The 23,933-nt window shown below is 45.0% G+C and overlaps 1 protein-coding gene across 1 annotated transcript in view; it reads right to left on the bottom strand.

Annotated features, from left to right (window-relative positions):
• Positions 1–23,933, bottom strand: part of LOC147425916 (uncharacterized) — a 92,171-nt gene that overhangs the window by 20,140 nt on the left and 48,098 nt on the right. Inside the window, exons 4-5 of the mRNA XM_086498058.1 lie at positions 14,935–15,062; positions 14,691–14,829 (exon numbers count right to left, since the gene is read on the bottom strand). Of these exons, the coding sequence (XP_086354184.1) occupies positions 14,691–14,829; positions 14,935–15,062 (267 nt within the window). The remainder of the gene's footprint in view (positions 1–14,690; positions 14,830–14,934; positions 15,063–23,933) is intronic.

The following is a 23,933-nucleotide window of genomic DNA, read 5'->3' as shown; positions in this document are numbered from 1 at the left end:
CCACTCTGTGTCTCGTGTGTCGTGCATCTCCTTCAGTTCAGTTGTTATTTGAAGTGCCTAAAGTTGTTCACTCTATTCTTTTTTGTTGGCACGTGGTACCCCTCCTCGTGAAGCCAGGGTTTGGAACCAGCACTCTCTTGGGGTGGAACTCTACCACTCCACTTCTCATGTGTCGTGCATCTCTCTCTTTCAATTCAATTGTTATTGAAGCGCTTAAAAGTTTGTTCCATTTGTTCTTTTCCGTTGGCACGTGGTGCCTTCCCGTTACAGCGGTATCAAAGCTCCAATTGTGTGCTTTTCTCGAAGCTTACCCGTCCTACCAAGAACAGACAGAGCATCATGGCGTTTATGAATTCGACGGAGTATCAACAGTTTCTTCTCGACGAGCTTCGCCACATACTTTTGCAGCATCCTCGCAGAATCTCCTAATGCTGCAATGTTTTCACCCATTTCTGAACTCTATGTTACCCCCTCTGCTCAGGAGGTAACCCCTCCTCTGCCCTAGGATTGCAAGAGCTTCTAACCCGCAACCTGCTTAGTTGTCTGTTCCGATTGGGGGAGTTTTTAGGAACATGGTGCAACCATCTAACCCTAATCCAATGCAGCCGCCTCTGCTACCGCCATTGCCACCTCTTCCCCCACCACCACCACCACCACCACCACCACCACCTGGTTACAATGGTCGGAGCTCGTATGGATATCCTTATTATCCATATCCAGGGTATGCGCCTAACCAACCAAAAGATTTCAAGGATGGCGACACGACAATAAAAAATTTCATTTTTCTGGAGTGAAACAATCGGAAGAAAGCCTTGAAGTTTCTACAACAATTCGACAATATCTATGCTTCGGGAAACTATATGAAAGAATCAAAGATTTCTCGAGTAGCAGGACTTCTTAAGGATAAAGCTATGCAATGGTGAAATTCAATCGCGACACAAACCGCATGCTCCAAGGACATGGCAAGCTTTCAAGACAATTTTTGCACACACTAATATGACCTTTCAATTAGTTGTTATACCATTGTAACAAGAGGGTATCACGTGCCCAAAAAGAATCGACTAAACATACATTAGATGCTTTAAAACAACTAAATTGAAAGAGAGTCACTTCACACGAGACATGAAGTGGCGTAGTTCCACCCCCAAAGTGCACTCGCCCCAAATTCTGGCGCCCCTTTCGGTATTTCTTTATATTGCTTCAATGAGGTACAACATGTGCAGATCTTCTCTACATCTCCCACGGGTAGAATGCCAGAGAGTGAGTCCTTTACATGAAAAGATTCAAGTCCCAAAAGCATTTGGTCCAAAAGCTGCCAACACAAAATCCGAACGATCGTACACCTCCCAAGTCAATAGCGCAATTCCCAAAAATCCGTACAATTTGCCACATCAGCCAGTGCAATTTTTCGAGTGTCCGTACAACAACCACGTCCGTCGTCATCATGTTCTACACAAGATGTGTGTGTATGCACGCGCACGCGTGTGTGCGTCCTGCTTTATTTAGGCCCCGTCGAATGGAGGTACCATAAGTTGTTTGGGGGTAGGGTGAGAACTTCTTCTTCTGCTGCTGCTTCTACTAGAGTTTAGGCCCCTCGACCGGGATCTGCAAGTTCGCTAGGGTTAGGCTGAGGAGCCCTAACCCTCTTGGTCTTTAGAGGCTTGACACGTCAGCAATTTGTGACATCCCCCCTTTTTGAAAGAAGAGTAATCTTCCACAATTACATTATGTAACAACTCTTCTCGAGGATCAACCTCAAAGGCCTCGTTTGACATAGCGCCAATGAGAAGGTCGATGCTTTGAATGTTTTCAAACAGAGCATACTTTTAATTCTTGTCCTCAAAGACCCTCAACGTCTTGAGAGCAACCTCCCGATCCGACGACATGTAGACCCGCTTGAGAACCTCCGCCTAAGAGAGTTAGACCTGCCATTGTACCCTATATTTATGAAATTAATCTTGAAAGTTCAAATGAATTGTGCCGAGCCTATGGCAAAATCACCGGCTTGAAATCCCTAATCTTCTTTGAGCCCAGAGCTACCAAGAACTTCATCCATCCCAAATTCCTCAAGCAAATGGATGATTCATAGGGTGGCGAACTTGAGGGCAAGGGAAAGCGGATTTGAAGTTGGGCAATTGCGACGCTCTCTTGGGCATGCCCTGGCATGACAAGAATGACGCAAAACTTTAGATCTGCAACCGTACGATCACTTTGATACAGAAGGTGCTACAGACTTGAACACTCCAAGTCAAGAATCTACCACGACAGCACCAAATAGCCACTTCAAAACAGTTCACAGTTTACAATTGATTCAACACTCGCCCCGCGGAGATCCGTGCCTAGAGATATTGGCCCCAAAGACTGGCGCCCCTTTCGGTATTTCTTTTTGTATTAATCTGAGTTCAAAGTACAAGAGTGCAGGCAAGCGCTCACACTCAGACTCTGCGTCCAGATGCTCTGAGTTGTGAGTGGCCTACCCACGTATTTAAAGATACAAGGGATGCCAAAAGCAGAGCCCCAAAAGCTTCTTTTAAAAGCTGTCCAAAAAACTAAAAATTAAAAGCTCTCACTCTCTAGCCTTATTTAGTAAAATAAAGCAATTCATAAAGTTCTCTCTCTCTCTTGCTGGATTTGCGCGGCCCAAAAGCTGCCTATGCTTTTGCATAAATTAAAGCAAATCTGCCCAGCTTTCTCTCCGTAAATCCCGCCGTAAAAAGCGTTGGAGTCCGTACAGCCCTGCCACGTCATCCTCCGCGCAATTTTCGGCCCTGCCGTGCAAGCAACCACGTCATCATGCCAAAATTAAGGTTTGCAGATTTTTAGGGTTAGGGTTAGGGTTAGGGTTAGAGTAAGGGTTACAGATTTTTAGATTTAGGGTTAGGGTTAGGGTAGAGTTAGGATTTCTACAAAGCGGGCAACCACGTCATCACTTTGTGACATACCCCCCTCTTGAAAGCATTGTAATCGCCCTCGATTACGCCTGCAAAACAGACAGAGACCATAAACCGTCTTAGCAGACACTGACTGTTAGTACCTACGTACTAGGAACACACATCTAGCACATGTACCAATCGACAGTCACATCACACGACATCACAGGACATCACTAAACATCACAGGACATCACATGACATTCAACATTCATTCGGATCTTAGACCATGATTTATCAGCAATGTAGCTAGCAATCACATCTAGGTCCAATCGAGACCTAATAGATGTCCGATTGACTAACCCCTATTGCAACCATGTCTATTGAGGATCAATTAGACCAAAATGCTGCAGTCATTTCGTCTATCAGTTCATGCACTTAAAAACAAGTCAAAAACAAATCAATTTCATATTCAAGAATTCCATTTCATAAAGTCATACAGCAGAATACTGTCAGCTCTCAGTATCCTTGAAGCTCAAAGAGACATGAGTGACTTTAATATACAAAAATCAAGGCATCTGTTGACAAAGGAGCGGAGTAACTCCTATTAGGTGCAGCGGAATGAATGTTTGCGCTTTGCTCAAGATGAGTGCTCCGAACTGTGCTCAAGGTTCCTTTTGTTCTTATGGAAGGTAGAGCCTTCCGTTCTTACTGAGAGATATGATCACAAACAAAGTGAATGGACACTGTGCGTGCAAGTGTATGAGACTGAGAGATAGAGAGAGAAGAGAGATACGACACCAGAAACGTTGTAAAACCCTCCTACAAAGGCTCCACTCTCGTCGGTGAGAGTGGTCTACTTATGATTGCAAAACTGGTACAAACTGAATGCATGTGACTGATGCAAGTCTAGGCTATGTCAGTGTCGACGACGGTGATGGCGAGACCAACCTCAGGGCTGAAATCTGCAATCTTTTATCTGCTGTCCAAAAACGCTATGGGCTGAAATCTGTTGTTGCCGAAAACGCTAAGGAAAATGCTTATTTTGCGGGTCTTTAGGGCTGAAAATCTGTATCTACTGTAGGGCTGAAAACTGATGATCTTTTCGGGCTGAATCTGCTACTCTTTTAGGGCTGAATCTGCGGGTGCGTCATTGCTGAAACGCTGCATGGCTGAGGTTGTACCTACTGAAAACTGCAATCGCCAGAGTCTCCAAAAACGCTAGGGCTACAGGTCTTCAAAACGCTAGATGTTGGGGTAGGTGTGGCGATAATCCTCCTAAAGGAAAACGCCAGGCTGATGCTGATCTAGGGCGATGATGCTTGATGATGCAAAACGCTAGGTGCTGAGTCTTGCTTGGAGGGGAGAACCGCCAAGGTCTTGCTAAGTTGCTTGAGAAGTTGCCTGCTGAGCTTGGCTCCTGTTGCCTCTTCCACTAATTAGTGCTAGTCTAGGTTTGCTTATAAACAAACTTACTCAATTTGCCCTACCTACTTTCCAACAAAAGTCACTTAAAAATAATAAGTGAAAAATGTCAAAAATAGGAAAAATAGGCTAAATGCACTGGAAAATTTCCCTGAAGGATTCTGATGAATTCTGATGGGAATGCTTATGATCATGTTGTGTGCAACCAGAGGATATGCATCTACACTAAGTGTCTGGACATGCACGATCTGCGAACAGACTCACAAAAGTGCCAGATCACTTCTAAATCTAGACTGACTGGACTGACTGAACCCCAATCATGCTTAGCTTGTCCACGGACACATAGGGTTGGATGTGTCACGTGACAACTCCCCTCTTGTGCATCCCACTGCAGCAAATCTCCGACCAAGCTGAATTCTAGGTTCCATTTGGAGTAAACTATGCTAAACCAATTGCTTCGAGGTAAAGTTTCACAATCTGAGGAGTATCCACTAGGTCCTCCTCCGCCATCCACTTCGCATCCAATGCAGGATAGTTCTTGAACTTAACCAAGAACCGCATTCGGACTTTACCTTTATTCTTTGTGTCCTTATGTGCCAGAATCTGTTCAGGAACAAGGATCTCCTCGTTTTCTTCCACTTCGGGTTGCTCATCAGGCACATCACCTTTAAAAGGTTTCAAGAGACTCACATGGAATGCATTGTGAATCCTCCAAGTGTCAGGCAGTTTCAGTCGGAAGGAGACATCATTGATCTTTTCAGAGATCTGAAAAGGTCCGTAGTATAGCATACTAAGCTTTAAAAAAAGCCTCTCCTTTCCCTTCTACTTTCTCAGGCATGCCTTCTCAAAACGTAAGAGCACCCAATCATCTTCCTTCAATTTCAAATCGCGACGATGGATCCGCTGCCTTTTTCTGTCGTTCTTGAGATTTCTGCAAAGCCTCGCCGACCTTGGCAAAAGCTGTGTCTAAGTCGCGCGTATACTCATCCGCTTCAAAAATCTTATCTTTCGTGCTTAGTAAGGGTGGAACCTTCGCAGCACCTTCAACAATCTCAAATGGCGCCTTCCCCGTCGAAGAGTGTAGCGTGTTATTAGAGGCAAATTCCACCAAAGGTAGATACTTTTCCCATTGAGTCTTCTGATCCGAGATATAAGACTTCGATAAATCTAAAACCACTGAATTGGCAATCTCAGATTGCCCGTCAGTCTGCGGGTGGAACGATGACGAGAACAGCAACCGCATGCCAATGTTCTCCCAAATTGCCTTCCAAAACAAACTCGTAAATCTGGGGTCCTTGTTGGAGACAATAGTCTCAGGCATGCCATGTAATCTGAAGATTTGGGCCACAAACAATCTCACTAAGTGATCCGGCTTGATTGTTCTCTTCACTGGAATGAAATGAGCATGCTTGCTAAATCTGTCAATAACAGTCCAGATACCATCGTGACCACTCTGTGTCCTCGGGAGATCAAAAATGAAATCCATTGCAATACTTTCCCCGGGGTGGGTGCGTATGGGTAAAGGCTGTAACGATCCGTGTGCTTTATCCATGTCAAACTTTACCTTCTGGCATACCAAGCAACTGCGCACAAACTCTTCCACATCCTTCTTGAGTCTCGGCCAAAAGAAGTATCTCTCTACCCCTTTCATGGTGGTAGCGATGCCGTGATGACCCGTAAAAGGTGGACAGTGGCATTCAGTTATAACCTTTTCCCTCAAGAGCTCTATAACACACAAAATGGTTTTTCTCATCAAGTAGCCATCCCAAATGGAATATCCCGCTACTGTCTCCCCATCCCCTATCCGTGTGAAAACGTCTGCAAAATCTGGATCAGTGGCATACTGGTCGACCATATCCTCGAAGCTCCTATGATGTATCGCGGAAATAGCCAGAACCAACGGCTTTCGAGACAAAGCATCTGCCACCACATTCTTCTGACCCTGAACATGGACAATTCTAAAGTGAAACTATGACAAGATGTTCGCCCACCGCATATGCTTTTCCGATAGCTGCTTCTGTGACAAGAAGTAGCGCAAACTCTGATGGTCTGTAAAGATAGTAAAATCCGCTCCAAGTAGGTAGTGCCGCCACTGAGTAAGAGCATGGATAACCGCCAAAAGCTCTTTCTCATAGATCTGTGCTGTCATTTCCGGCCTTGAGAACAATCGGCTCTCGTCAGCAGTGACATGGTCTTCTTGCATTAAGACCGCAACCAGACTACGACCACAAGCATCACAATATACTTCAAAAGACTTCTGCAAGTCCGGCAGAGTTAAAACTGGTCCCGTAGTCAATTTCTCTTTCAAAGTCTAAACGGCAGTCACATCTGTGGGTCCCCACGAGAAAGGGACTCCTTTCTGTGTCTAAGATATGCAAAGGGGAAGCAACCTCTCCAAACTTTTGAATGAACCGCCTGTAGTACGAACACAGTCCCAAGAAGCTTCTAACTTCATGGATATTCTTCAAATCGGGCCAATCACGGATAGTCTCTATCTTGGCCGGATCCATTTGCACTCCTGCTCTGCTGACACAATGTGTCCCAAAAAGTGTATCTTTGGGAGGAAAAATTCACTTTTCTTTGCATTAATCACTAACTTGTGATCTCGTAATTCATGAAAGACCTGAAGTAGATGATCTCTATGTTCTATCTCATTCTTGGAGAAAACAATGATATAATCAAAGAAAGTGCCAACAAATAGCCCGTACTCTCGAAAAATCTTGTCCATCATCCGGTTAAAGGTCGCAGGAGCATTGTTTAAGTCAAAAGGCATCACCAAAAACTTAAATAACCCAAAAGTCGTCCGAAATGCTGTTTGGTAGACGTCTCTCGACGCGATTTTGATCTGATGATAACCACTCTTTAAATCAATCCTGCTAAAGCACGAGGATCCCTGTATGCTGTCGAGTATATCATCGATCCTAGGAATCGGAAATCTGTTCTTGATGGTGATTTTGTTGAGAGCTAACAACACTGGAGAGCAATACGGTGAAGTACTAGGCTGGACAAGACCCTTTTCCAAGAGGTCTTTCACTTGGTTCATAATCTCTTCGTTCTGTGCTCGGCTCACACGGTAAGGTGGCCGGTTCGGTGGTGTGCTTCCAGGTATCATATCAATGATACGATCTTCAGGACGAGCAGGTGGTAACTCGCCTGGTAGGCCCTCTGAGAAGCAATCGGCGTGAGAGTGGAGAAAATCTTGGCGTTCTTTATCAAGTTTAGACATTATTGTCCTATCCTCATCACTCAACTCTTTCATAAAGATCGAGTAAACAAACAGACTAGATTTCATTAATTTAGAAATGGCCGAAGCCGATACAATAGGGACAGACTCGCCCTTAAGTTAAGTACAATGGTTCTGCCTTTCTCTGTAGTCAAAGTCACTTTCCTCGCCCGATAGTCGACCACCGCGTTGTTCTTGTGGTACCAGGGAATTCCTAAGAGAACATCACAACCTTCCAAAGGCATTATGTAAAAGTCCTCATGCCCCAAATACCCCTGACAATGCAACCGACGTTTGCCAATGACAGGTGTTATGGCTACGTCCCTGCCGGGTGCCGCTAGAACAGTCTTCGCAAGTGGTCCCATCCTATCGGGAGTGATCTCGAGCCGTGCCGCAAATTCCTGTGAAATAAAGTTGGCCTTGGCTCCTCCATCAAAGAAGATCAGGGCCTCTTAGTCTTTCACTTTGCCCTAAGCTCGGCAAAGTTCTGTACTCTTGTCCATTGTGTTGGAATCGGTACCCACACAATCTGAAACCCGTCATGTTTTCATCTTGCCTTTTCTTCCACGTTCATTAGCTGCTCTCGAACTCTCAGGCCTTTTGTCGTCCTTGTCATGTTGTCCTTTTTGTGCCTTTTTAGGGCACTTCGCGGAGATATGTCCAGGTTCCCCGCATCCGAAGCACTTCCTCTCTTTGATGAAGCGAGCTCTCTCCTGAGGAGTAAGCTTGGGTCGTGCATCCTTCTTTTCTGAGTGAATGGCAAAACCCCGTTTCGCATGACTCATCAACTCCTGAATAGAAGCTGACTTCTGTTCCAAGCAATGACCTCAGATCTCTGTAGGTAGACCCAAGGTAAACCGCTCAATCTGTTCTCTGAAGGAGATCTTTTGAATGAAGAGGCGGGTAGAAAAGAGCTCCAGAATCTCTCGCAATAAGCGTCCACTGTATCCTTCTTGGTCATCCGAAGATGGTTCCAAGCAGCTCATATATCGAGTTCATACTCTTGAGTCATCCAAGAAGAAATAAAAAGCTTCTTAAATATCAGCCATTTAACTGACGCAGTCTTGTTTAAAAGAAGTGTGGACCACCAAGTTCGAGCATTCCCCTTAAAGTAAGAGGCAGCTCTCCAAATCTTAGAGTGCTCTAAGTAGAGTCCTCCTGCGAAAGCAATGTCAAACTGTTGTACAAAAGACAAAGCCTTCGACGCATCTCTATATCCTGAAAACATGTCAAATTTAATCGATTGTCCACCTTCCTTAAAGTCTTAGACCTTCTTGCTTTTATCTCCCAAAAAGTCATATTGCTTGGCTTTATAAAAATTCTTCTTCTTTGCATAAAAGTTGTTGTCGTCAGAGTCTGAACTGTCTGTAGACGAGTCCTCTGTAGAACTGTCACTCACTGGGCGAGATTTAGACTTCTTTGCCTTTTTCTTGCCTTTCCGAAGCGTTGTTTCTTGCTGCCTTTGCGTTCTTCTTCGCTCGAGTCAGATGAGCTAGAAGAACTGTCAAAAGAAGAAGAAGAAGAAGAAGAACTGGGTACTTCTTCAAATCGAACACGCTTCTTCTGTTTCTTTGCCTTTTCAAATGTCGACTGGCGACCCAAATAACCTAGGAAGTCAGTGCCTTTCTTCTGGTTTTTGCCGTGCTTTTTAGCTTTGTTTTGCGCGTCAAAAAGCTAAGCAATCCGTGCATCAACCACCTTTTTTAATTCATTTTCTGAATATTTCTTGTGAGCAGAAGGTTTCTTGAGAGCAGGTTTTGAGGGTGGTGTTGCGGTTTTCTGCCACTGCGCATGCACTTCCTGAAAAGAAGTCTCGCTTATACATTTTGCAAATTTTGGGTCCTTCGCAAAATTGAGCATCATCTTTGTTGCATCGCCGATCAATTGACGACGCTCCATCTCTCGACGTTCCGCCTGAGTAGGCCGAGGCGGGCCATACTCCTTGCCAGAATCTTCGTTGTGATCCCTTGCCGCATCTCCGGATGCAGAGGGAGTCGACTGATCCTTGCGTGAAGCCAAAGGTGCCGCGAAAAAAAAAATTGGGATCGGATTTCCCGTAAAAGAGAAATCGGCCGTGCTCTGATACCAATGGACACTCCAAGTCAAGAATCTACCACGACAGCACCAAATAAGCACTTCAAAACAGTTCACAGTTCATAATTGATTCAACACTGGCCCGGCGGAGTTCCGTGCCTAGAGATATTGGCCCCAAAGACTGGCGCCCCTTTCGGTATTTCTTTTTGTATTAATCTGAGTTCAAAGTACAAGAGTGCGGGCAATCGCTCACACTCAGACTCTACGTCCAGATGCTCTGAGTTGTGAGTGGCCTACCCACATATTTAAAGATACGAGGGATGCCAAAGCAGAGCCCCAAAAGCTTCTTTTAAAAGCTGTCCAAAAAACTGAAAATTAAAAGCTCTCACTCTCTAGCCTTATTCAGTAAAATAAAGCAGTTCATAAAGTTCTCTCTCTCTCTTGCTGGATTTGCGTGGCCCAAAAGCTGCCTATGCTTTTGCATAGATTAAAGCAAATCTGCCCAGCTTTCTCCTCTGCCGTAAATCCCGCCGTGAAAAGCAATGGAGTCCGTACAGCCCTGCCACGTCATCCTCCGCGTGATTTTCGGCCCTGCCGTACAGGCCGCCACGTCATCAGGGTTTGCAGATTTTTAGGGTTAGGGTTCAGATTTTTAGGGTTTGGGTTTCAGCTTTTAAGGTTAGGGTTAGGGTGAGGGTTTCTGCAGAGCGGGCAGCCACGTCATCACTTTGTGACAGAAGGACAAGCCGGTCCTCCTCAAAGTTCAGCTGTCGAAACAAAAACCCAAATGAACTTTCAAATTGCTTTGTATTTAAATACTTCTTGAACTTTGTTTGAGAAAGTACTGTTTGAAATGGATGGTATCTATTTTTAACCTGTCTTGGTGTCGATTTGAGAATTGTTTGACTCTGGTTTTAATACTAGTTTCACTGATTTGTGATTTAATCTAGGTTGGAGTGATGTCTGATAATGTATGAAACCTCAGAACGACGTAGACAAGGTGTCTGGGGAGTGTTTTGTTGTATGCTAGAAAACCTCTAAACGACGCAGACCGGGTGTCTGGAGAGCATTTAGTTGTATGCTTCAAACCTCCAAGCGACGCAGGCTACAGTAGTGTTGAGCGGCGCTGTTCATTGTGTCTTGTAACATGCATATGTGAGCATTTGTGTTGTGATGTGCCAATCACTGAATATTCCAAGTTGGGTGAGATTGCCTAGGTATACAATTTTAGTGCATCGAGACACCCATTACAGATTAACACGGTCTGGGTGTGATGTAGCGCTAATTTTGCTACGCCGGAATTATCAAGAGCTCCGATCTGGAATGAGAAAACTAAATGCCTCTCAAAACGTCCCTCAAAATGACCCTCAGATGTGTATTGGCGTTTCAGAATGTGGGAGACTCCTATTATTTGGAGAAAAGGAAGTCAAAAGTGGTCGACCACACAACGCCTCTCAATGAACTCTAAGCTCAAATCAACAAGTCAAATCCAGCCCAATCACTTGCTGGTGCATCACATCACACAACCTTGCAAATTCAGGTCCGATTCCCTGCAAACGGCCTGCACATGTGCTACTCAACACCCATTAGGCAAAGGACGACTCCAGTGCTTGCCTTTGTTTTAAATGAGCCTGCTACAAACCCTTGCCATCCAAGCAGTCCCCCGAGCAAGCCCCAAAGATTGAAGCTCATTTTCTAGTCTTTTGCAGAGAGCCGTGGCAAAGCGTTAATGTGTATCAAAATTTTGAGAGCTCATTTGCACACAACTACTATGTATGCCACATACATGCATAAAGGCACTTTACACACATGTGCACGGGTTTACAGATACCGCCCAGAGACACCTTTTGTGGTAAGACCGCCCGTGACTTGCACACACACGAGCACTGCACTTGCTATATATGTGTGCATTATTACATTGGCCAAGACTGTTGCACCATCAACACAAAGGACCAATGAAGATCGCCATCAACATGAAGATGACAAACGACAGCATGAAGACGACAACCAATGAAGCCAACAAAATGACAACTACGACAACAAAGACATGAAGACAATTTTTGGAGGGGATACACATGATTACCCCTTCACACAAAAAAATGAATGATTAATTTTTATGTACTACCTAGGACTACTAGTGAACCTACTAAGTCTCACTTGTGAACCATAGTGATGAATCCAATTGAGAACCACTATGATGTATCATGGGACACTGAACCATGGTGATGAATCAAATTGAACCGCCATGATGTATCAAGTAGATGAATCATGTTAGCCTAGGAGTACACCATGACATGAATCCATGAACCAAAAAACGCATGAAGTCTTTGTAAAACCCCAAGTTTGGCTAAAGGGGGCGATTGTAAGGGTAGGCCCAACTTGGGGCACCATGTGGGAAAGCCCTCTAGCCACCTAGGAAGGATAAATGATGAGATGGTCCAATAGCAAGAGGGTGCAACCTCTCTAGCCAATGATTGTAAAGCACCAAGCCCATATAGAGGTATTTTCTAATTAACCAATTACATTTTGAGTCCTATCATTGTGTCTATACTCTCTCTCTCTCTCTCTCTCTACTCTTGCTTTTGGCATAACCTAACCCTAATCACCATCTCTCTAACCCTAACCCTAACCCTAACACCATGGTTAAGCTAAGGCTTCACCCTCTATAGCCTAACACTAATCATTGGTGATTAGGGAGTACGCTTCCGCATCAACGAACTCATCACTCTCTTCTCTGACATCTTTGCAGGAGCAGAGCAACCTCTTGTGTACTCAATTGAAGCAATATAAAGAAATACCAAAAGGGGCGCCAAGGTTTGGGGTCAGTGCTCTCTTGGGGTGAAACTATGTGTCTCGTGTGTCGTGCATCTCTCTTTTAGTTCAATTGTTATTGAAGTGCTTACAAGTTTGTTCCGCCTATTCTTTTCCGTTGGCACGTGATGCCTTCCTGTTACACCTCCCACAAATAACCGACAGGGTCCGGACCATGAGTAAAGCACGTCTTTTCACTCACTATCTCCTGTTGAATATTCCCCTACCAACAAGGCCCGGACCATGAGATATTCAGACTTATCAGCAGTCAATTGTTCTCTTCAATACTCCTCTCGCAAAAACCCGAGCCATGCGTAAAACACAAGTTTACAATCACAATTTCCTCTTGAATACTCCTCCCAAGAAAGCTCAAGCCATGAGTATCACAAAGTGAACATTGAAACTAGTATCAAAACCAGAATCAAGCAATCTCAAATCGGTACCAAAACAAGGTCCAACCACATAAAATCCATTTCAAACAAATTCTAGACAGTATTTTCAAACGATTTCTCAAGCAAAATTTCAAGCAAATGGTTCACCTCATTGCAAAAGATTGAATCTCCAGCTCTATGCTCCCAAATGCTTCCAGCATTGCTTGTTGTCTACAAAAAGCACCCAATACGTAGTTTTGAACCATGCTGCAAAAACCCTAATTTACTGTTGAAAATCCCAATTTTTCAAAATTGTCGGAATCAAAATCTGCTCGTGTCAATGCCTAGGGCTCCTTGAGAGGATCAACTTTGACTTCTGTTGCATATCCAAATTCTTAACCATTGAAGAGATTTTTAGAGGACTCTGCAACACAGAACAGCGTCAAAAGCATGTTTTTTGTGAACTGAGAAAGACACTTCACAAGAGACACATAGTGACAGAGTTCCATCCCACATTGCACTGGCCCCAAACTGTGGCGCCCCTTTCGGTATCTCTTTATATTGATTCAACACAGTACAACACTGGCGGCACTGCTCTACATCTCCGGTGGGTAGAATGCCAAAGAGTGAGAGCTCTGTAAATATTTGAAGGACCTTCGCCGTCCAAAAGCAATTTACATGAAAAGCATCAAGCCCCAAAAGCTAGCGCTAGGAGCTGCCAATGTAAATCACGGAAATCCGTAAAGTTGCCACATCGGCATGTCATCGCAAAACGTGGACGTTCGTACAATTGCCACATCATCACCCCTCTATGCAATTATAGTGTGCGTGTGTGTGTGTGCGCGCTTTATTTTAGGCCCCATCGCCGGGTTAGGATTCTAATCCTAACCCAATTTAATAATTGCGCCACTCGATGAGGATCTATAAGTTGGTGAGGACTTCTTCTTCTTTTGCTTCTACTACGTTTTAGGCCCCTCGGCCGGAATCTGCAGGTTGGCTAGGGTTAGGGCTAGGGAGCCCTAACCCTCTGGGTCGAGGGGCCTAAACCCTAGCAAAAGCGGAAGAAGAAGAAGAAGAAGAAGAAGGATTAACCAACTTGCAAATCATCGCCGAGTAGCCCAAATGAAAATCCTAACCCCCAACAACTTATGGAACCCGCTGAGGGGCCTAAACCCTTGAAAATAAAGCAAACACACACAACTACCCAAATTGCATAAAAATTGACGGCGTGGCATGTTGTACGGACAACCCGTGATTTGCGTTGGCTAATGATGCCGTGGTAACGTTATACGGAAAGCCCTCTAGGCGCTTGCTTTTGGACCATATGCTTTTAGAACTATTGATTTTCATGTAAACTGCTTTTGGATGGCCAAGGGCCTTTAAATACAAATTGTGGGCTCTCTCTCTCTTGCATTCTACACCGTGGAGAAGCAGAGCAAAGCCACAAAGTTGTACCCTGTTGAAGTAATATAAAGAAATACAGCACATGTACTACAACAGGTGGTTAAGACAATGCACGACAATCTAATGAAACAAGGAGCTGGTTCTAAATCCTGCGCTATGCTTGCAAATGTTACAATGTCACCATAAAGGAAAGTAACGCCAATCGCTCCGCTGAGAAAAAGCATATGTTAATGTAAAAGATATCTACCTCTATTTGTGCACCTTCTAATACAGATGTACTGTGCATCGTAGAGAAAGAAAGAAAGGATATGAGATAGAAAAACAGAGATGTGTTTCCAGTATGTAGCACCTCAGGTGAATTATAATCACACTATAGTTTGTACTCTACAAAACACAACAATCAAAACTAACTGCAAATTAAAACTTACCATCTATTTTGTTCTTCATTACGTGTATAACATTCTCCTTTCTTGTGTGTGCGTGCGTGCGTGCACGCGCACGCGCTGTGTGCGTGGGTGTTGCAAAGAAGTGGGGGTGGAAAGACTCACTCACAGGAAATTTTTCTCCCATCATGGGCTCAAAGATACCAATGCATAAAGCATTTGAAGAAACCTCTTTGCCATGATTTTCTGCGAGGTGCCTTTCAATTTGATAATCTGGATGTTCCAATGTCATAACTTGAGCCACAACACTGTCTTGCCGCACATAGAAAATCAGAATGTTAGATTGTTGTTTTAAAATTTGGACTGAAAGAGTTAACAGCTGGCAGCTAAGCATCACATAATGCAAGCACTACCTGTCTGATGCAGAAACAATGATCTTTCCCCCATTGACATTATTTTGTAGCTTCCCAACGTGTGATACAACATCCACAACCAAGCACCAAAGATCACAAAGAGGGGAAACTGGAAACTTGATAGAAACCTGCATTCTAAGGCATTCATATCATGAGGTCAAGGATGATTTACAAAACAGCATGTCAATTCTGCTTTGTTGTGACTGATAACATCATTGCATGCTGAGAACACTATGATGCCTAAACACCTCTCTCTCTCTCTCTCTCTCTCTCTCTCTCTCTCTCTCTCTCTCTCTCTCTCTCTCTCTCTCTCTCTCTCTCTCCCGTTCGGGCAGGTAAGTCTCTCTCTTTCCCGCCCCGCGTGGTGTTTCCCCCCCCCGCTGCCCCTGCTCTATCACGTTTTCATTTTCGTTTTTCATTTTCCACTTTCATTTTTCATTTATCTTTTGCCTCTCATGCTCTTATCGCGTTTTCATTTTTTCCATTTATCCTTCGCCTACTGTGCTGCCCTCTGCAGCCTGGTCCCCCCCCCGCCTATCACACCCTCGGCTCGGCCCCCCCCGCCCTCCCCCAACGGCAAAGAAGACGGGTGTGCACTTTATATGTGAGAATTTGCGGTCTTAAAGACAAAGGCAATGTGGACGAAGAGGTAAAAGAACTCATGGCCTTGATGGGGGTTCATGAGCCGACGCACACAAGAGCCTGGAGAGTGGGCAACATAAAGAAAAATGGCCTCCCCTGCCATACCTCCTCGCGTTCCCCCACTCGCCCAGCTACCACGCCCGCTGCTAGTGTGGATGCACACGTGCGCTTAGTGGCTCTTTTTCGAACGGCGATCAAGCACGAGGAAGCTGGACGATAAAGCCGACCCCCTAGAGGATGCCATCCAAAAGTGCAAAGAGGAAATGACGGAGACCATTACCAAGATGAACCGCAATCTCTTGGGCACAATAAAAATGCTCGAAGGACGCCTGCTGATCCAAGAGAGCAAGATAAATACACGGAAGACCCAGTGACGAATCAAGACGAAGAGATTGCGTCACTCAAGAAAGATCTCGCCGAAGCACGATCAAGAAACACACTGGAAGAGGGCGAACTGTAAACCTCAGTAATCGAAGAAATCAACACGATCAAGGAGCAAGTGCGGGCCATCACAGAGGGAGAAGAGCAACACAAAGAGATGACTTCTTGGGCGGATGTTCTTACCAAAACTCAACAGAAGGCGGATGAAGCCGAGAAATGGATCAAGGTGGCCAAGAAAGGAAAAGGCAAGGAGATAACGTCCACGTCCACACCCACTATCATTAATCAGACACTAGAGGAGGAGCAAAGAAGACGGGTGCACGCTTTATATGTGAGAATTTGCGGTCTTAAAGACAAAGGCAATGTGGACGAAGAGGTAAAAGAACTCATGGCCTTGATGGGGGTTCATGAGCCGACGCACACAAGAGCCTGGAGAGTGGGCAACATAAAGAAAAATGGAAGCAGTGGGGAAACCTCAAAAGAAAGAACACTCATCCTCCGTTTTCCCTCCATGGAAGCGAAGAAGTCCTTGAAGAAAAGACCAACTCTTAAAGAGACGGGCATCTTTCTTGGGGATGATCTTACCCTCTCGCGGATCGCTCATATGTCTCGTTTGCGGGTGAAACTACCGTTCACATTGGCCATACAATGTCCGACCATTTTCACTTCAAAAAGAGGTCTCAAAAATCAAACAAAAATCATTGTAAAGAAACCAACAACTAAGGTTAGCAATTGCCACGTCTTCGTGACACTCGCCTCCAGCAAGGTGAAGGAAATCGAGGCAAAGGTGACCCAAGCTCACTCAGTGACACTTGTCAAAGTAGAGACATATGTGATGATGGATCTTCAAGAACAAAGGCTCCAAGAAAAGAACGCTCTTAAGATCCGCGCTGGAGGGTTGCCCCAAGCAAAAGAAGTCCTCACCAACTTACAAGTTTGTGCCGAGTGGCCCAATTATTAAAATGAGTTAGAATTTTAATCCTAACCCCCAACAACTTATGGAACCCCGGTCGATAGGGCCTAAAGTAAATCAAGCACACACACACACATTTCCAAAAGGTGTAAACAGTTGATGGTGTGTCTTGCTATATAGATGCCCGCGAGTTGAGCTAACATGCTGACGTGGCAGTTGTACAGTCTTCAACAAATTACGTTGGCAGCTTTGGGCAGATTTCAGCGCTTGCCTTTTGAACCAAATGCTTTTAGAACCTATTGCTTTTCATGTAACTGCTTTTGGATGGCCAAGGGCTCACTCTCTGGCATTCTACCTGCGAGAGATGCAGAGCAAAGCCACAAGTGTTGTACCTCGTTGAAGCAATATAAAGAAATACCTAAAGGGGCACCACAGTTTGGGGCCAGTGTACTCTGGAGGTGGAACTACACCAATTCGCGTCTCATGTGAAGTCTCTTTCTTTTTGCTCAGTTGTTTGAAGTGCTAAACGTCTCCGTCTATTCTTTCAGTTGGCATGTGGTGCCCGTCCTATTACATTGATACTAGAGCTTCAGGACACTGCTTTTCTGAAAGCATACCGGTCCATCAGGAGCAAACACAATAAGATGGCGCTTCCAAAATCTACCAAAAAAAAAAAAGCAAACCGGACCTACATAAACCTACAAATGGAACCTATTGAGTTGGATGAAGAAGAAACAACAAGAGGAGGAGGAGATGAAGTAGCAGAAGTTCGTTTTTCCCCTAAAAGCTCTAAAACCATGCTTTTAAACGCTTTTCTGCGTTGCAGAGACCTCTCAAAATCTCTTCCATGGTTGAGAATTTGGATATGCAACAGAAGTCAAAGTTGATCCTCTCCATGATCCCTACGCATTGGCGCGAGTAGAATTTGATTCCAGCAATTTTGAAAGTTTCGGGTTTTCAGCAGTAAATTAGGGTTTCGCAGCATGGGTCAAAATTATGTTTTGGGTGAATTTGGAAAACAATAGGTAATACTGGAAGCATTTGGAGCATGGAGTTGGACATCCACTCTTTTGCAAGGAGGAGAACCATTTGCTTGAAATTTTGCTTGAGAACTTGTCTGAGACTATTGTCTCATGGCTCAGGCTTTCTCAGGAAGAGTATTGAAGAGAAAATAGGTTGTGGTCTGGGAGACGTTTACTTGTACTCTTGGAACCTCCAAGCAACGCATGATGCAGTCTTGGGAGCGTTTGGTTGTATAAGGCCTCTATATCTCATGGCGCGGACCTTTTTAGGTTCTTTGCAGAAGGAGTGATAAGCAGTCGTTGAATATCTTATGGCCCAAACCTTCTTTGTTATTTGCAAGAGGAGTGTTCATCAGAGATTGCTACGCCAGAATATGAAGAGCTCCGATATCAAATGAGAAAAATGAATGATCCTCCGACCCTCAGAATGACCCTTGGATATTTTTTATCTAACTTGAACAATGTGTAGATATAATCGCGGATGATTACTCTTATTTCACGAGGGGGAGATGTCACAAATTGTTAACGTTGTTGCGTGCATTTCTGGCACCCCGTTTTTTGTAAATTTTTACATACGAACATGACGCCCGATGTCAAAAGTATGTGTGGACTTTATTTTGGTGGGGTTTTTAGCTTGCTTTAGCAAGCACATGTACATGCAAGGCAAGTCACTAGTATAGTGGCAGCTGTCGGGCTGCCCGTAAGTGAGTTTTTTGAAGGGAGACTTGTATATAACTAAAACTCATGTACAAACTCAAAAAAGTTCAGTCAAATATCAGAAATTTGCAGGTTTTGGGTCGTTGTGGCTTCTTGATGCTTTTGGATGCAGCTTTTTGCCCTCGACAGCCTTCCTACATGTAGTCGGGCCATGGCAGCTCGCTGTTCGCGCCAATTTTGCACATAGAGGTACATAGAATTGAAATTTGTGGTCTTCAGAGCTTTTGTTGTAGAAAATGTAGAGAAATTTTGAGGCTTGAAAGCATCCCTTTTGGAGTTGTGGTTTGGGAGATACAATCTATTTCCCACAACGCACAGGATATGGCATCTTACAGGCAGTTTGGTGTATGGTAGCTTGTGGAAGCTCTCTTGTTTGGAGATGTGTGTACACTTCAAAATTGTGTTTTTGAAGAGTTATTTGGTGAAGGTGGAATCTCTTTCTCTCAAGTGCATTGGTAGGCGTGTGCTGTAAATCCACGCCAGGGTAAGTGCTTCCTGATTTTCATGGTGGTCTTTTGGGTGGGCGTGTGCTGGTAAATTCCCAAGAGATCACTTGTCTTTGAGTTGTGGTTTCGTTGAGGTTCTTTTGATACTGTTTGTGGTGCTGATCTTGTGTCTTTCAACGCTATTGGGTGACACTGCTATAGAGGTGTTCCAGTTTGCTTGTTTCCCAACAATGTGTCAAGCCACTAAAGACCCACAAGGTTAGGACCTCCTTGAGCCAAACCCTAGCCAACCTGCTCATTCCGGCCGAGGGGCCTAAACCCTAATAAAAAAAGGAAGCAGAAAACGTCCTCACCAACTTACAAGTTCGTATCGAGTGGCCCAATTATTAACATGGGTTAAAATTTAAATCCTAACCCCCAACAACTTATGGAACCCCGATCGATGGGGCCTAAAGTAAATAGAGCGCACCCACACACTTCCAACATGCATAAACTGCTGATGACGTGGCTGTTGTACAGACACCCGCGAGCTGCGCAAACAACCTCACGTGGCAATTGTACGGTCTTCCACAAATTACGCCCGCATCTTTGGGCATGTTCAACACTTAGCTTTTGAACCAGATGCTTTTAGAACCTACTACTTTTCATGTAACTGCTTTTGGATGGCCAAGGGCCTTTAATTATGTACTAAGGGCTAACTCTTTGGCATTCTATCCACGAGAGATGCAGAGCAGTGTCAGGTGCAACGGAATTGAAACAGTGACAAGATCTAAACATTACACGTCACAAATCTTAACTTCTTTCCTTGCTTGAATGTGTGGTGCTTAGCACGAATGATGGTTCCTTTTAGATAGAGAATGAGAGAGAGAGAGAGAGAGACACCCGATGGGGTCTCAACCAACCCTCTCAAGGGCACCCCACACGATCGCCGATGTGACATCTGCTTTCAATTGCGTAAATGGAATGTTCACATGTGCAATACGACTCCACTGACTCAATGGGGAATGTCGCCGCGATAACTCTTCAAGTTGAAGCACCTCCGGGTTCATTTGATGCACCTTACAATCCGTCTTGATGAGGGGTTGCTGATGACCACCAACGGGTAGATCTGGGGCTGATTTGCGCTCGCGATGTGAGAGGAATCAAGGGCTGAAAGCTGGCTGCAAAACCGCAGATTTGGCACGCAAAACGCGGTGAGTTGTCGCGCAAAACAAGGTTGATAACGCACATGATGATGGAGTGTCACAAACTCCTAACGTGTCAAGTCAGTAAAGACGAGAGCCAACCTTCAGATCACGGTCGAGGGGCCCAAACACTAAGAAGAACAAGCAACAGAAGAAGAAGTCCTACCAACTTATGGGACCCCGTCTGATGGGGCCTAAGTGACATAAAGGATTAGAATAAAGCAGGACCCACACACACACTGAAAGACTTGCGTAGCAACTGATGACGTGGCAACTGTACGAAAAACCCCGGAAATTGCGCTGACTGCTGACGTGGCAGTTGTACGGAATTCCGTGATTTACACTAGCAGGTTTTTGGCATTGCTTTTGGACCAAAAGCTTTTGGACCAAGGACTTACTAGTCACTCCCATCCTTACTTCATCACGCATCGGGCGCGCTCCCGTCTTCATCGCTCTGTCTTACAGGGCATAAGCCATAAAGAACCCAAGACATGGAATTCATGGATTCAGCAAAATATTTGCGGTTTCTGCTCGACAAGCTTCACGACATTCTTTCGCGGCATCCTCAGCAGAATCTTCCGATGCTGCAAAGTTTTCAACAATTTTTGAACTACACGTTACCCCCTCTGATGCCCTACCAGCTCCTCCAGCACCAGAAAGTACGAGAGCTTCCAATCGGCAACCTTCTCAGTCGTCTGTTCCGATCAGGGGAGTCTTTAGGAATATGGTGCAGCCATCTGACCTTGATCCAGTGCAATCGCCATTGCCCCCACCTCCACCACCACCACCGCCACCAGGCTACAATGGTTGGAGCCCATATGGATACCCTTATTATCCATACCCGGGATATGCGCCTAACCAACCCAAAGATTTCAAAGATGGCGGCACGACAGTCAAATTTTCACTTTTTCCGAGGTGAAAGATCGCAAGAAAGCATTACAGTTCCTACAGCAATTCGACAACATCTATGCTTTGGGGAACTATACAGAAGAATCCAAGATTTCTCGAGCAGCGGGATTTCTTAAAGATAATGCTATGCAATGGTGGAGTTCAATCGCGACACAACCGCATGCTCCAAGGACCTGGCAAGCTTTGAAGACAGTTTTTGCATGTAGTTACATGACTTTGATGTTTGAATTCCGGATTTTGGCAGAGTGGGATGCTTGCCACCGAAACCATGGACAACTATAACCAAAGCTTTCTCAACGTGTACCTTCCGGTGTCCTCCTTTAAGTTAATTTCCTTGGAGGACCAGTGCGAGCGCTACACCATTGAACTACTATCACCATTGCAGGAATATTGTCTCTCCAAGCAAGTCTCTACTGTGCAAGAGCTTATGGACCATGCCGCAGTTGGCTACAAGCTCATGAAGGGAAAGTTGGAGTTTACCACAGAAGAACCTACGGCCACTAACCAGAACTCCCGGCAACAACGAGCAAATTCTCAGGAATCCCGTGAAAACCAACCTCAACAGCCTCGTCTGACACACCGTCAACGAGACACCTTGTTGGAAGAAGACCGATGCTTCGAATGTTTTCAAACAGGGCATACGTTCAATACATTTCCTGAGCGAGCCTCGACATCCTTACAGCAACCTTCTGCTCCCACGTCAAACAGATTACCGGGGCGACCTCTGAAACCGGCCTGTACTTTCAAAAAGGACGGTAGACCTTAGACTTAAACCTTATTTGCTTTCACCCATTTAATTTGTCGCCCACTTTACCTGTACTTTCAAGACACAACAAAGGGGAGAGGGATACAGGCTGCTAGATTGCACTTGTATGAGTAGACCGACACTAGATTCGCCCCTAACTTAGGCGCCCCTTTCGGTATTTCTTTATTGTTTAAAAGAGGGAATAAACGTTGTGGTTCCCTACAAGCTGCCCCGCACAAGCTTGGCTGAATTTCAACTGTTCCGGCCCGATTTTGGCAACATAATTGTACTAGGACCCTTCACAATCAGTATTCCCACGCATTGAATGACTTTCCCGTCGCATACACGCACTTTGCAAAACCAGGCGAGAATCTGCAACACGCTGAATTCACTGTTTTCAGCCCTGAAAATGCGCCAGATCACCTATACAGCGGTCCCCTCGCGTCCCCGAACCTCCTGGGGGTATTAGGGACCGTTTAGGGTCAAAACCCTAAACCTGCAAAAATACACAGCAGGCTGTAATTTACTGTTTCGGGCTCCGTTTCGCGTGCCGGTCGCATCCGTAGCAAGTCCTCGAGCTCCCGCACCTGTAGGGCTACTTGCCCTTTGAATCGGACGAGATTTCTGGCGTGAAACCTCTCCGAATTCACCTGTACTACCTGCGGGGGATTAGCCTCTAGCTAATCCAGTACCTGTGCAAGAGGCTCTTGCCTCGGCAATCGCGCATGAACCCACACAATTGTACATTGGTCAATTGAAAAGCCCACTAGAGGGGCATAACATACTGCCATAGGGGAGAGAGAGGGCAGTGCGTAGCGTGCAGGGCATCACTCCTGGCACCGCACTGTACATAGGAAGGAAAGGAAGCACTCCATAGCTCTTAACTTGTGACAGAAACTTGCAAAATGAGCCTCCCAGCTATAAATTCAGCGCCACTTCTTCTTGCATGAGGAAAGTGCACAGAAATTTGCCACTTGGCACATTTACAAGCTATTTCCCATTTCGGGGTTGCCGCCTAAAAATCTCCCGACCGGTTGCTCGGTTGACTTCACGACAGAGTAATAAAATGTTCCCCTTGTCATTCCAGAGGTAATGATGCGGACACATTTCACGTCCCAAAATAGCAGTTCCCTAAATTTTAGGAGATGCTTCCATTGTATCTTTCTAGGTCATATGACCCCCTTTGTACACTGCAGCCACACCCAGAATTGAAATGTAGCCTCTGTAGCAAAGGATTCCACTTTGGCTAGTCAATGACCCCCCTTTGGCTAACCATAGTCCTTGTCCAACCTTAGTGCTCTCTTGCCCTCGCGCCTGGACTCCCTCTTGACAGCTCCACACTAGCTATGCAATGCAGGGCAGTTAGATTTCCCGAGGGGTGTTTCCAAAAAGTGAAAGTCAATAAATAATAAGAAAGAAATCAACAAAAAGGATAGATAGTAGTCACACGCTGGTGACATACCCCCCTCTTGAAATCTCAAACGTCCTCGTTTGCATCTATGTCGTACATGCTCACAATCAACACTGATGTATTCAACACCTGTCGACATATGTACGACACATACATGCTCATTGTCAACCCTGGTGTATTCAATACCTCGTCGACACATGTATTGCCTGCGTGTGAACCCTGTCCCAATGACATAGTGGTAGCTTCGCACTCTGCCATTGCTTTGAGTCAATAACTTTCCAATTACAAAATGGTAGGGACACATTTTGCCACTGTCTTATAGTACACGTTGGGCCCAGTAACACTTTCGAGCATACCCAAACCGACAGTTTAAGAATGCAGTTACACATGTACCCTTTAATAGAAGCAACTACTGTATCCTTGACAAACTGACAAGAAATACTCACTTCTATAGCACTAACGAAACTTTTGGACAATCCATAAGAGCAATTGCCAAACTGACAATCTGTACAGCTCTAAGATTCATGTAACAGGTATTTCATTTGAGCTCACTTTAAATACCATGTACATCATTTCTTTCAGAAGCCATTGTCACACTGACAATCCATGTAGCTTTGAAACTCAAGGGG

This window comes from Adiantum capillus-veneris, chromosome 24 (genome assembly GCF_014529385.1).
Source record: "Adiantum capillus-veneris isolate H3 chromosome 24, ASM1452938v2, whole genome shotgun sequence".
Taxonomy (NCBI): Eukaryota; Viridiplantae; Streptophyta; class Polypodiopsida; order Polypodiales; family Pteridaceae; genus Adiantum; species Adiantum capillus-veneris.
This window is presented reverse-complemented; position numbering and strand designations above follow the sequence as displayed.